The sequence below is a fragment of the Staurois parvus genome, unplaced genomic scaffold (assembly GCF_062004578.1).
Source record: "Staurois parvus isolate SC_StPar_1 unplaced genomic scaffold, SC_StPar_1.0 ptg000298l, whole genome shotgun sequence".
NCBI lineage: Eukaryota > Metazoa > Chordata > Amphibia > Anura > Ranidae > Staurois > Staurois parvus.
The window spans coordinates 446,305-459,494 of NW_028318094.1; the positions used below are offsets into that span (position 1 = coordinate 446,305).

Below are 13,190 nucleotides of genomic sequence, written 5' to 3' on the forward strand. Positions count from 1 at the left end.
TAACCTTTTGGCCTTACCAAAGCTTTTGTAATAATGTGCAAGTATGTAAAGCATATTTGCACATTTATGACAGATATATCGTAAAGTGACTCCCTCCACCGCTTGTGTGCAATCTCTCTCATTGCTGGCGTGTCCATCTTCTCCCAATATTCTTCTAGGTTCAGGAGTCTTGATTTGCCAGTGTGGGATGATGTAACTATGCACATAGGAGTTCACTCATTCCAGCCCTTACCTGAGCTGTGCATATGCAGCTGTCAGAGTACAATTCAGAAAAACCTGCTAACAGGAGGAAAGATTATAGGGCAGAACATACATGCAGTCTCTTCTACCTAAAACATTTACCTGCTAGCAGTTTTTAACTCAAAGTTTAGATCCACTTTAAATGAAAACTGTAGCATAAAAATATGGACCTGCCTTGTGTAGCACCCTCCTATTATAGGATACTAGGTAACAGGGGCGGACCGACCATTTGGAAACTCAGGCACTGCCCGAGGGCCCGGGGTCAGTGGGGGGCCCTATGAGATGCCCGTGGTACCTTTTTCATAGGCTTTTTTGAGTTTGGGCATGGACACAGGGGCCCCATGATCCCCTATTGCCCGGGGGCCCCATGAGTTGTCAGTCCGCCCCTGCTAGGTAACTTTAGTTTTTGGCTTGTTCTGTAATTGGAGGAGCAGTATATCATTTGCCTTGGTCTGCTCTTGGTTTCACAGGTTGGGAGTTCAATTATTTCCCTCTGCCGCTGGGAGAAGCTTCCAGAGCTTAGAGTAGGAAATTCAAATGACTGGCATGAATATTTACTATGACCTGGCCAATCCCTGGGGAGGTGTATACAGCAGGTGTTCTGGGAGGTGGTAAAAAGTCTGAAGCCTTGAGGAGATGGTCTTTTATCACACCAGGGATGGATGTGTGAGCTTCAGGGGGCTGCTTGCCCTTGAAGCACCTCTGGACTGAATGGTGGACTTCTCTATTAAGGGATAGGGTCTGAGTATGTAGCTACTCTAGGACATGTGACTAGAGACACTGACTTACTATTACGGGCAGCACAGTGGCTAAATGGTTAGCACTTCTACCTGGCAGTACTAGAGTCATTGGTTCAAATCCCAACCACCACACCACCAGCCTGGAGTTTGCATGTTCACCCTGTGCCTGCGTGGGTTTCCTCAGGGTACTCTGGTTTCCTTCCACACTCCAAAGACATGCTGGTAGGTTAATTTGCTCCTGTCTAAATTAGCCCTAGTATGTGTATGTATGAATGTGATTTAGGGACCTTAGATTGTATGCCCCTTGAGGGTTAGGGACTGATGTGAATGTACAACATATATATGTAAAGTGCTGTGTACATTGATGGCGATATATAAGTACCTGAAATAAATAAATACTACTGTCTATATTCCCATCATGGGCAGCACAGTGGCTTAGTGGTTAGCACTTCTGCCTTGCAGTAATTGAGTCATGGGTTTAATTCCCAACCATGGTGCCTCCTGCATGGAGTTTGCATGTTCTCCCTGTGTTCACATGGGTTTCCTCTGGGTACTCCTGTTTCCTCCCACTCTCCAAAGACATGCTGGTAGATTAATTGGCTCCTGTCTAAATTGTCCTAGTTTCATCCCTGGCCATGTGGGATCTCCTGCATGGTAGGGGTTGGGGAAAGACCTGGCAACCTACCCTGTAAAATAATTGCTAAAAGAATTCATGGAAAAAGTCACTTACAAGTGACAGTCCATGCAATCGCCAAGGGTCAGATACAACTGAATGGATAGATATTCCCATCACACACATTCCTTGAAACAGGGCTCATCAATAACAAGTGTTGCAATGACTACGAGCTGCATATTCGCCAGCACACCATGGATCATCAAATGTCATCCAAAACTGTTATTGCAGAAAGACCACATCACAAAGTGCAGCATTTTGGAGTCGCACAGGCAATCCTGATGAAGGGGTCATGCGTGGCTCAGCAACATTGCTCTTTGTGATGTGGTCTTTCTGCAATAAAAGTTTTGGATGACATTTGATGATACATGGTGTGCTGGCGAATATGTGCATCAATTAGAGACCCTGACTGATTCCCCACAACAACATCATCTGAGAGACCTACCTCATGGTCCCCAGCTATAAGATTTTAACTGTCCTGGAGATATCCCATGGTCCCCAGCTATGAGAAAATAGATAAGTTTCTGTAAGCTACCCCAGGGGTGGGCAGCTGTGGTCCTCCAGCTGTCGGTGAACTACAAGTCCCATCATGCCTCTGCCTTTGGGAGTCATGCTTGTAACTGTCAGTTTTGCAATGCCTCATGGGACTTGTAGTTCTACAACAGCTGGAGGGCCACAGTTGCCCACCCCTGAGCTACCCCATGGTTCCCAGCTGTGAGAGCTAGACTGTGATACCTTTACTAAGAGAAGAGTGTCCTTTGCCAACTGTTATAAGAATTTTGGAATATCCCATGCTCCTTATTTCTTTGCTGTTAAAGTTCTGCCAGCAATAAATCTTAAAAAGACCACCGTCAGATTGTATAATGGAGCCAGAGTGGATGGACTTTTGTTTGTGTAACTGGCAGCCACTGTACCACACAGGGAGAACCCATCTAATTCTCAGCAGCTCATTCCGGGGTAGCGTTACACATATCAAACCTAGTTCCCTGGCTATTTTCTGATTTTCAGAAGTCACAGGAACATCTGAGATGCTGATCCATGTTTTGTTCCAGGTCAGCAATACCAAAAGTACTGTATCCTTTGAATCAACATAAGCCAGGCAAGTAGCATCTTCAAAAGATGAGCTCAGTAACATAAATTTATGCCATCTAAGGTTTCCTTTAAAACCTGTAGGTACCTCTATTATCATGTGTTGTGGTCAGGTCATGTTGGGGTTTAGTGTTCTGTTTGTAGACTTTAAACAGTCATTCATACATCTCTTTATCAGTTTACAAACACTGTCAGATGTGATGGATTACTTGTTTGAACTTCTGCAATAGCTGTGTAGTCATGCAATAAACTTTCTTCTGTGTCTGGTTTCTGTGGTTAACCCAATAAGCCTAGACCTGGTGTATTTCCTCCGTTTCTCATATAAGCATGAGTACATGTATCCAGTTCTTACCTGACAGGCATATCCACAGACAAAAATCCATCCACCTTGTGTCCCATTGGAAGATTCCTCCAGATATCAGACATTTGATTATAGTCTGGGGGTACCAGGGCTGCCAGGCTGGTAAGACAATGGGGTGACAGGTAAATGGACAGAAGTAGCAGTAAAGTCAGTTTCTCCATGGTCTTCTCCTGTTCCAGTGTCTCTGTAATGATAATTCACATCTGTTAGCAAAGGGCTTTTGTTAAAAAAAAACTCTATACCTACTATCTTTAGAGAGATAGTAAAATGCCCTCTAGGGACGGGATGATTTATATATGTCACCTACTAGAATACATTGTTTTGTATAGAATAATAATATGGAAAATGTGGTCATATATAATGCATACACTAAAATGGAAGAACTCTCAATACATCACTGTCCCTAGCTGTGGTCTACAGATGCTATAAAGATGTGCCTTGTTTGGTCACTGATCCTGTCCAGCCACATACAGTTGTGTTTAAATTAATAGCAGTGTGTTGAAAAAAGTGAATAAAGCTCAAAATCCTTCTAATAGCTTTTATTTACATACACACAAATGCATTGGGAACACTACACATTCTATTCCAAATCAAAACATGAAAAATATATCAAATTTGTGTTGTTCCTCTAAAAAAATTGAAGAAAAGTGAATATTAGACTGTTCAAAAAAATAACAGTGTTTGTATTCTTCTTTACAAACTCAAACATTCACTATATAAACTGAAAAATGTTTGAAGATTTTGCTTTCCTTTGAATCACTTAATGAATATTTAGTGTATAAGCACTGTTTCTGAGAACTGCTGTACATCTGTGTTGCATGGAGTCAACCAACTTCTGGCACCTGTGACCAGGTATTCCAGCCCAGGATGATTGGACTACATTCCACAGTTCTTCTCTATCTCTTGGTTTTGCCTCAGAAACTGCATTTTTGATGTCACCCCACAAGTTTTCTATTGGATTAAGATCCGGGGATTGGGCTGGCCACTCCATAACGTCAATCTTGTTGGTCTAGAACCAAGATGTTGCACATTTACTGGTGTGTTTGGGGTCGTTGTCTTTTTGGAACACCCATTTCAAGGGCATTTCCTCTTCAGCATAAGGCAGCATGACCTCTTCAAGTATTCTGATGTATTCAAACTGATCCATGATCCCTGGTATGGGATAAATAGGCCCAACACTGTAGTATGAGAAACATCCCCATATCATGATGCTTGCGCAACCATGCTTCACTGTCTTCAGTGTACTGTGGCTTGAATTCAGTGTTTGGGGGTCGTCTGACAAACTGTCTCCGGCCACTAGACCCAAAAAGAACAATCTTACTTTCATCAGTCCACAAAATGTTGCGCCATTTCTCTTTAGGCCAGTCAATGTGCTCTTTGGCAAATTGTAACCTCTTCAGCACGTCTTTTTTTCAACAGTGGGACTTTTCGGGGGCTTCTTGCAGATAGCTTGGCTTCACATAGGCGTCTTCTAATTGTAACAGTACTCACAGGGAACTTTACACCTTCTTTGATCTTCCTGGAGCTGGTTGTTGGCTGAGTCCTTGCCATTTTGGCTATTTTTCTATCTATTCGAATGGTAGTTTTTCGCTTTCTTCCACGTCTTTCAGGTTTTGGTTGCCATTTTAAAGCATTTGCGATCATTTTAGCTGAGCAGCCTATCATTTTCTGCACTTCTTTATATGTTTTCCCCTCTCCAATCAACTTTTTAATCAAGGTACGCTGTTCTTCTGAACAATGTCTGGAACAACCCATTTTTCTCAGAATTTCAGAGACAAATGCACTGTAACCAGCATGTACAACATTTGCTGCCTTCCTTCCTTAAATAAGGGCAATAATTGCCACCTGTTTTTCAAAGAATGAATGACCTCACTAATAGAACTCCACACTGCTATTATTTTGAACATGCCCCTTTCAATTAGTGATTCAATTACACAGAATCAGCAGCATGCATGTCATGACTGTTGGGTCTGTTGGATTTCTATTACTCTACTACACCTTCTAGTAAATTATTTGCCATGTAGAAATATCATTTCTACCAAAAACAGTGATTGATCAGGTTACTGACGTCTGACTGCTATTATTTTGAACACAACTGTGCTCATATCTGAAAATCAGTAAAAGTGTTAATCTGTTCCAAGGATGACAATGAGCTGTGATTAAGGGCTTTCAAAAATACTTTTTTTCAGCATCTTACATTAGTCTGCAAAAAATGAAATCTGGTTAGTTGATGTTAGTAAATTCACTTTGGACATTCAACACAGAAAACCTCCCGCACTGCCATTATACCCCAAAAGGAAAAGCGAATAAACCTATACCCCAACAACAAGAATGGCTGGTAGCACCTAACTATATAACCAAATAAAGAGAAACCAACGAGACAAAGGTGGTGCTGTGCTAATCCTATATAAAGTAAAAACAAACTACATAACACTAATCAGCACAGAAGAATGAAAATGAAAACAGATGAAAAAGGATGTGTCCACAGATCTGTGGTCATAAATGAAATGTCAATGATCAACATATATACAATACAAATAAACGCACCCAACTAAAAAATGGTAGACACAAAAGGAAAAAAGGTGCTGCACTACTCCTGTTCGAATGGTGAGCAAATCCAAAACATATGAAAAAATGCACAAGTGAATATTGAAAACATATGAGAATGTAACAGCAAAAGCGTGATCATAAATGAAATATGACCATCCAATGACACATAACACAGACAAAACCCCAATGTGATGGGTAGTTTGGTGGGTGTATCAAGAGAAAAAAAAAAAAAATATATATATATATATATACATATATACAGTATATATATATATATATATATATATAATACAAATGCGTGTGAAAATGACATATACAAACGCAGTTTAGTGGGTGTATCAAAAGAAAAAAAAAAATTAAATATAAATGTGTGTGAAAAAGACTTATACAAACGCATGAATAAATGTGACTGATAGTGCCAAAACAAGTGCACTAACAAAATGGTATAAAGTCCAAAATAACTTTGTGCAAATTCCAATGGTATGACTCCGTGTAAGACTTGATCTCCTAGATTGTAAGCTCCAAGGAGCAGGGCCCTCCTAACCCTCTTGTATTGAACTGTATTGTTGCTGTATTGTCTCCCGTTATATTGTAAAGTGCTGAGCAAACTGTTGGAATCCTGTATAATAATAATATTTAAATCCTGTATAATAATAATAATAATAATTGGTGACAGATATGGTGATCAAGCTAATAAATGTATCCACCATCGGCTAAAATACCTGCTCACCTCCATGCTGCAACCCCTAGGGGCCAACACACATCAGAAAGGCGCTCTGCAAAAAGGTCTAAACCCCGTTTGGGCCTTAGACAGTAATCCAGTAACCGTTACCAACAGTGGTAGTATCCCCCTCCTAGCGATGGTGGACCAGATAGTCTCTCAAATGATCCCCATAAAGAGGTAAGAAAAAAGGACTTCCATAGTGTAGTAATTAGAACATTTATTGAAGGCAACAAACACCAAATACCCACTTACAATGAATAAACAGGGTCTGCAGACCCACAAGCTTCAAAATCAGCACAGAACACACAGGGTGTACTTGAATGGGTGTAGCAAAATGTTGGCTGCCATTCACGCCGGAACTGACGTCACCATGCCTCCGTCCCACGTGTTACATCACTGGTCACGTGACTTCCTCAAGGCAAACAGGTGACAAACCTTTGTCCTGCTGTTTGTGTCTCCCCTCCGTAAATACTTACCCGAGTCCTCTCTGGATCTAGCGCTGTGCCTGTCTGCAGCAGCTCTGGTCTTTCTGCCTGCTTTCAGAGGACAGACTGATAGCAGCGGGAGCCATTTAATTCTAATGCTGTCAATCAAATACACTGAGGAGGGAGCAAGGGCTGACTGAGTCTATTGCCGCACACAGCCCCACTGGGAAGTGCATCCATATGTGTCCCATTGGACATGGCTTGCTATGGGGGAACAATGAGGAGAGGAGGGGCAGACAGCGCCAGCCCCAGAAGAGGAGGTAAGGGACTGCCCTGGGCAATAACCTTGCACAGAGCAGGTAAGTATAAAACTCTTTTTAATTTTAGGTTAAAAAAATCCAACCTTTAATATCACTTTAAGTTTGGAATTCCCACCAATTTCTTTTCCTGAGTCAGTGTGCTCACCAGGACAATTATGGAAGTGGAGTCACAGACAGAAAAAATGGGCAGGGTTCTAATGCTTTTTCTACTGCATTCAAAACTTAATACAAGTTTGGCTACATACCTCAACACAACAGCTTTTTAGTTTCGATTAGCATGTAAATTGTATCCAAAATCTTGTATCTACATGTAACCACGGACAGCAGCCACTTCTAAATGGGAAGGATTAGTAAACTGTTTAGCCTAGGTTCACACTAATGTTTTGCAGGAAACACCACGATCTGTGCGCATTTCCCGCATTACATTCCAATCGCACTGCCCTTGCAATCTGCTGAAGGTGTCAATACACAGTTAACGACACCCTAAATGCAGGTCTCAAACACAGTGGGGGAGATTTACTTAAACTGGAACTCTCAGAATCTGGTGCAGCTGCGCATGGTAACCAATCAGCTTCTAACCTCAGCTTTCCAATTAGGCTCTAACAAAAAAAAAACCTGAGAGCTGATTGGTTTCTATCAGGGGCGGACTGACAACTCATGGGGCCCCCAGGCAATAAGAGATAATGGGGCCCCCTGTGTCTCTGCCCACACTAAAGCCAAAGCCACACCCACACAACACCCCACCTACATATTGCAGCTCAGCTGCATATGAAGGGCATTAAAAATAATTTACAAAATAATAAACAACATTGTGGGGTCCCCCCTCCATCCATAGCAAGCATTTTGGGTCTGGTATGGGTTTTGAGGGGAACCCCTATGCCAAAATTAAGTAAAAATGGCCTGGGGTCCCCCCCAAGATAGTACCAGATCCTTATCTGAGCATGCAGCCCGGCAGGTCTGGAAAGGGGAGGGATGAGCACTCCCCCCCTTCCGAACCATACCAGGCCACATGCCCTCAACATGGGGGGGCTCCCCCACTAAGCACCTTGTCCCCATGTTGATGGGAACAAGGGCCTCTTCCCCATAACCCTGGCAGGTGGTTGTGGGGGTCTGCGGGCAGGGGGCTTATCGGAATCTGGAATCCCCCTTTAGCAGGGGGGCCCCCAGATCCCGCCCCTCTCATGTGAATGAGTATGGGGTACATGGTACCGCTACCCATTCACAAAAAAAAAGTGTAGTGTGAAAAAAGACAGGAGACAGTCTTTGAGAAGTCCTTTATTAAAAGAAGAAAAATAAAAGAATGCCCCCCGAAGTAAATACAACGTCAATCACGATGCCCGCCACCGACGCTACTCCGCTACCGACGCTGGCTCAGTTCTCTCCATATTGTGTTTGTACAAAAATGCATTTTTATCCTGTTCTACTGAAGTTAGCAGTGCCTTAAGCTAAATGTGAATTTATGCAACATTGAACAGTGGATTTGCTATGGAAACATTTGGAATTGTGCCTAAGCAGTACCCCAGTTTTAAATTCCTGCTGAAAAATAGCAGTTCACTTCCTGTGTCTAGGCAACCCTGTACCTTGAGTCCCATAGCTGTATCTGAGGTGTGAGATCATCTAATGCACTGTGCACACTGCTAATCCCACAAGATTTAAAGTGAAATCTAGTGATGTCACTATTGTGTTGCAAAGGGTTCTCCTTGCTGCAGAGGAAAATCCAGACGTACAAAGACCTCTCTGCTTCTGCTTCATTAATCCTGTGGACCTGTGCCTTCTAAACCTCTTCTACTGCTACATGAGTATATGCCCTACAGCCATTAGATCAACAGTTATCAGATGGACATTTCTGATTTCATCTAACAAGATGGCCTCCTCTGAGACATATTGCAGAACAGTGCATAGTACGTGAGTGATGGCTAAAGATCAGTTGTTAAGAGACCACAGGCAATACTACTGTCACACTACTACCAGCCGTAACCTCCGCAACCTTAACCCTGCCCCCCTCCACTCTGCAGCTGATCAACTCCATGACAGCATCCTCCCCCTGTCCTGCCCCGACTTGGCTATGACTGCCTACAACAACGTGCTGTCAACAGCCCTTGACTCACTAGCGCCTTTAACCACACGCAACATCAGGCCCCGACCGCTCCAGCCCTGGCAGACTGATCACACCAAAACCCTCAAACGACACAGTCGTGCCCTGGAGCGACTATGGCGCAAAACAAAATCCCAACAAGCCTTCACCCGCTACAAATCTGCCTTCCGCACCTACACCTCCTCCCTTCACGCAGCCAAACAAGCCTACTTCCTGACCCTCATCAAGACCCTCTCCTCCAACCCACGCCGACTCTTCTCCACCTTCAACTCTCTACTCTCTCCACCCCCACCTCCACCCAGCACCTCACTCACCGCCCTTGAGATTGCCAATCACTTCAAAAACAAGATTGACACAATTTGCAAGGACATTGCCGCAACTCACACGCCCTCTCAACCCGTTCCCTCTCACACAGCTACCCCTTCATCCCCCCTCCCCCTCGACATTACCCGCAGGGACTTCGTCACTGCTCAAACTCCCTCCAACCCCGTTCCCCCTCACTCAGCTACCCCCTCATCACCCCTCAACCACGGCCCCACCACTGCTCTGACCTCCACTTCCACCCCACCCTACATTCCTCATACTGAAGCTCCCCCAACACTCCACACCTTTGACCTTACTACCATCGAGGAAGTCTCCAAGATCCTCTCTGATGCCCGCCTCACCACCTGCCCCCTCGACCCTATCCCCTCAAAATTCCTACGACCTCCCTCCCCCTCCATCCTACGCTCCCTCACCCACATCTTTAATCTCTCCCTCTCCTCCGGCACTTTCCCCTCCCCACTGAAGCATGCACACATCACCCCCATACTTAAAAAGCCCTCCCTGGACCCCAATGACCCGAACAACCTCAGACCCATCTCCCTGCTCCCATTTACATCTAAACTCCTCGAGCGCCTCGTCTACACCCGCCTATGCTCTCACCTCAACGACAACAGCCTCCTCGATCCCCTACAGTCTGGCTTCCGTCCCCTACACTTCACCGAAACCCCCTTACTCAAACTCTCCAACGACCTTCTAACCGCCAAAGCTAATGGCCACTATTCAGTGCTCCTACTCCTTGACCTCTCTGTGGCCTTTGACACAGTTGACCACCCCCTCCTCCTCAAAATACTACACTCCCTCGGCCTCAGAGATTCTGCTCTCTCCTGGCTCTCATCCTACCTGTCACAACGCTCTTTCAGCGTTACCTATAATGCTACCACCTCCCCCTCACTCCCCCTCTCTGTTGGGGTCCCTCAAGGCTCTGTCCTTGGGCCCCTTCTCTTCTCCATCTACACCTCCTCCCTTGGCCAACTCATACACTCTCACGGCTTCAACTACCACCTCTATGCCGACGACACACAAATCTATCTCTCAACCCCCCACCTCACCCCCTCGGTCTCTGCCCGAATCACACACCTACTGAGCGACATATCAGATTGGATGTCGCTCCACTTCCTTAAACTGAATCTCTCCAAAACCGAGTTTCTTGTCTTCCCCCCAGCCCGAACCCCACCCCCCATTGACTTCTCCATCACATCCAACAACGCCAATATCAAACCCGCCCTGCAGGCCAGAGTACTTGGTGTCATTCTGGACTCCAACCTATCCTTCCAGCCCCAAGTCCAATCTTTAAAAAACTCGTGCAGACTCCACCTCCGCAACATCGCCAAAATCCGCACGTTCCTAACCCCAGAAACCACTAAACAGCTCATCCACTCCCTCATCATATCACGACTCGACTACTGCAACTCCCTCCTCACTGGCCTGCCTCGCCGCTGGCTATCCCCGCTTCAGTCGATCCTGAATACGGCTGCCAGACTCATTCACCTTTCCAACCGCTCCGTTTCCGCCACCCCCCTCTGCCAATCCCTCCACTGGCTTCCGATTGCGCAACGGATCAAATTCAAAATCCTAACGCTGACATACAAAGCTATCCACCATACTGCCCTGAACTACATCACCGACCTAATATCCAAGTACCGCCCAGCACGCACACTCCGCTCCTCACAAGAACTCCTTCTCTCTAGTTCCCTAGTCTCCTCCTCCCATGCCCGCCTCCAGGACTTCTCCAGGGTGTCACCCATCCTCTGGAACTCCCTTCCCCAACCCATCAGATTATCACCTACTCTCCTCTCCTTTAGGCGCACCCTGAAAACCCATCTCTTCAGGGAAGCCTACCCCCTGCTAACTTGACCGACCTCCTCCACTCTTCCTACCACTCCATCTCCCACAGCTATCTCCTCCTGTACCACTATCTCGTCCCTTCTAGATTGTAAGCTCGAAAGAGCAGGGCCCTCGATCCCCTCATGTTTTGCATTGTATTGGTATTGTTCTGTCACATGTTCTGTCCCCCTTTGTAATGTACAGCGCTGAGTGAACTATTGGCGCTTTATAAATACTGTATAATAATAATAATAATACTGGTGACTAGTCCTTTGTCATTTGCTTGCCTTTTTTTGGGCAGAGCTTTCACAGTAGAGATTCTCATTAAAAGGTCCTTTAGACCCCTTATCAGCTCACTTCAACATCAGTGGGCCCCAACTCACCCATATGTCTATCTTCAGTCACTGAAATTAGTAAAGACCAATAAGGGTACAGTTGTGGCCAAAATTATTCAACCCCCAATGCTGTAAAGGGGTTTAGGGACTATAGTGTACATTTGGAATTGTATTCAGAATCAAATCCTACAAGGACGTTGTAACTACCCAAATGCAACTAAAATGACATCAATTGTTTATGTAATACAGTAGTAAATGGTTCTTATGTGGTTTCTTCATTGCCACAATTATTCAACCCCTTAAAGACTACCACTCTGAAGAACAGAGGTTCATACAGGTGCTTTCCATCAGGTATTGAAAACACCTGTGGATGTCACCGAGCAGCAATCAAGCATAATAAGCACCAATTAGGCAGCTTTAAAATGACTGTGATACTCAGCTCCTTCTAGACATTTACTGGTGTGGTTACAAACATGGTGAAGGCAAGAGAATGGTCCAGGAAGACAAGAGAAGAGGTGATTTCTCTTCACAGGAAGGGCAATGGCTATAAGAAGATTGCAAAGATGTTAAACATACCAAGAGACACCTTAGGAAGCATCATTCGCAAATTCAAGGCAAAGGGCACTGTTGAAACGCTACCTGGTCGTGGCAGAAAGAAGATGCTGACTTCGACTGCTGTGCGCTACCTGAAGCGTAGAGTGGAGAGAAGTCCCCGTGTGACTGCTGAGGAACTGAGAAAAGATTTGTCAGATGTGGGTACAGAAGTTTCAGCCCAGACAATAAGACGCACACTGCGTAATGAAGGCCTCCGTGCCAGAACTCCCAGGCGTACCCCCTTGCTGTCTCCAAAGAATAAGAAGAGTCGACTGCAGTATGCCAAAAGCCATGTGGACAAACCACAAAAGTTGTGGGATAGTGTTCTGTGGACTGATGAAACAAAATTAGAACTGTTTGGGCCCATGGATCAACGCTATGTTTGGAGGAGGAAGAACAAGGCCTATGATGAAAAGAACACCTTGCCTACTGTGAAGCATGGTGGAGGGTCAATCATGCTTTGGGGCTGTTTTGCTTCTGCAGGTACAGGGAAGCTTCAGCGTGTGCAAGGTACCATGAATTCTCTTCAGTACCAGGAGATATTGGATGGAAACGTGATGCAGTCCGTCACACACCTGAGGCTTGGGAGACGTTGGACCTTTCAACAGGACAATGATCCCAAGCATACCTCCAAGTCCACTAGAGCATGGTTGCAGAGGAAAGGCTGGAACATTTTGGAGTGGCCATCGCAGTCACCAGACTTAAATCCGATTGAGAACCTCTGGTGGGACTTAAAGAAAGCAGTTGCAGTGCGCAAGCCTAAGAATGTGACTGAACTGGAGGCCTTTGCCCATGAAGAATGGGCGAAGATACCCGTAGATCGCTGCAAGACACTTGTGTCAAGCTATGCTTCACGTTTAAAAGCTGTTATAACTGTAAAAGGATGCTGTACTAAG

The 13,190-nt window shown here is 45.0% G+C and overlaps 1 protein-coding gene across 2 annotated transcripts in view; it reads right to left on the reverse strand.

The window, feature by feature from the left end:
* The window catches only part of LOC149457986 (protein NDNF-like), a 42,596-nt gene that overhangs the window by 11,961 nt on the left and 17,445 nt on the right, over positions 1 to 13,190 (reverse strand). For both annotated transcript variants that reach the window (XM_089682785.1, XM_089682784.1), the window contains exon 3: positions 3,095 to 3,287. In XM_089682785.1, the coding sequence (XP_089538911.1) occupies positions 3,095 to 3,264 (170 nt within the window). In that variant the 5' untranslated portion in view covers positions 3,265 to 3,287. The remainder of the gene's footprint in view (positions 1 to 3,094; positions 3,288 to 13,190) is intronic.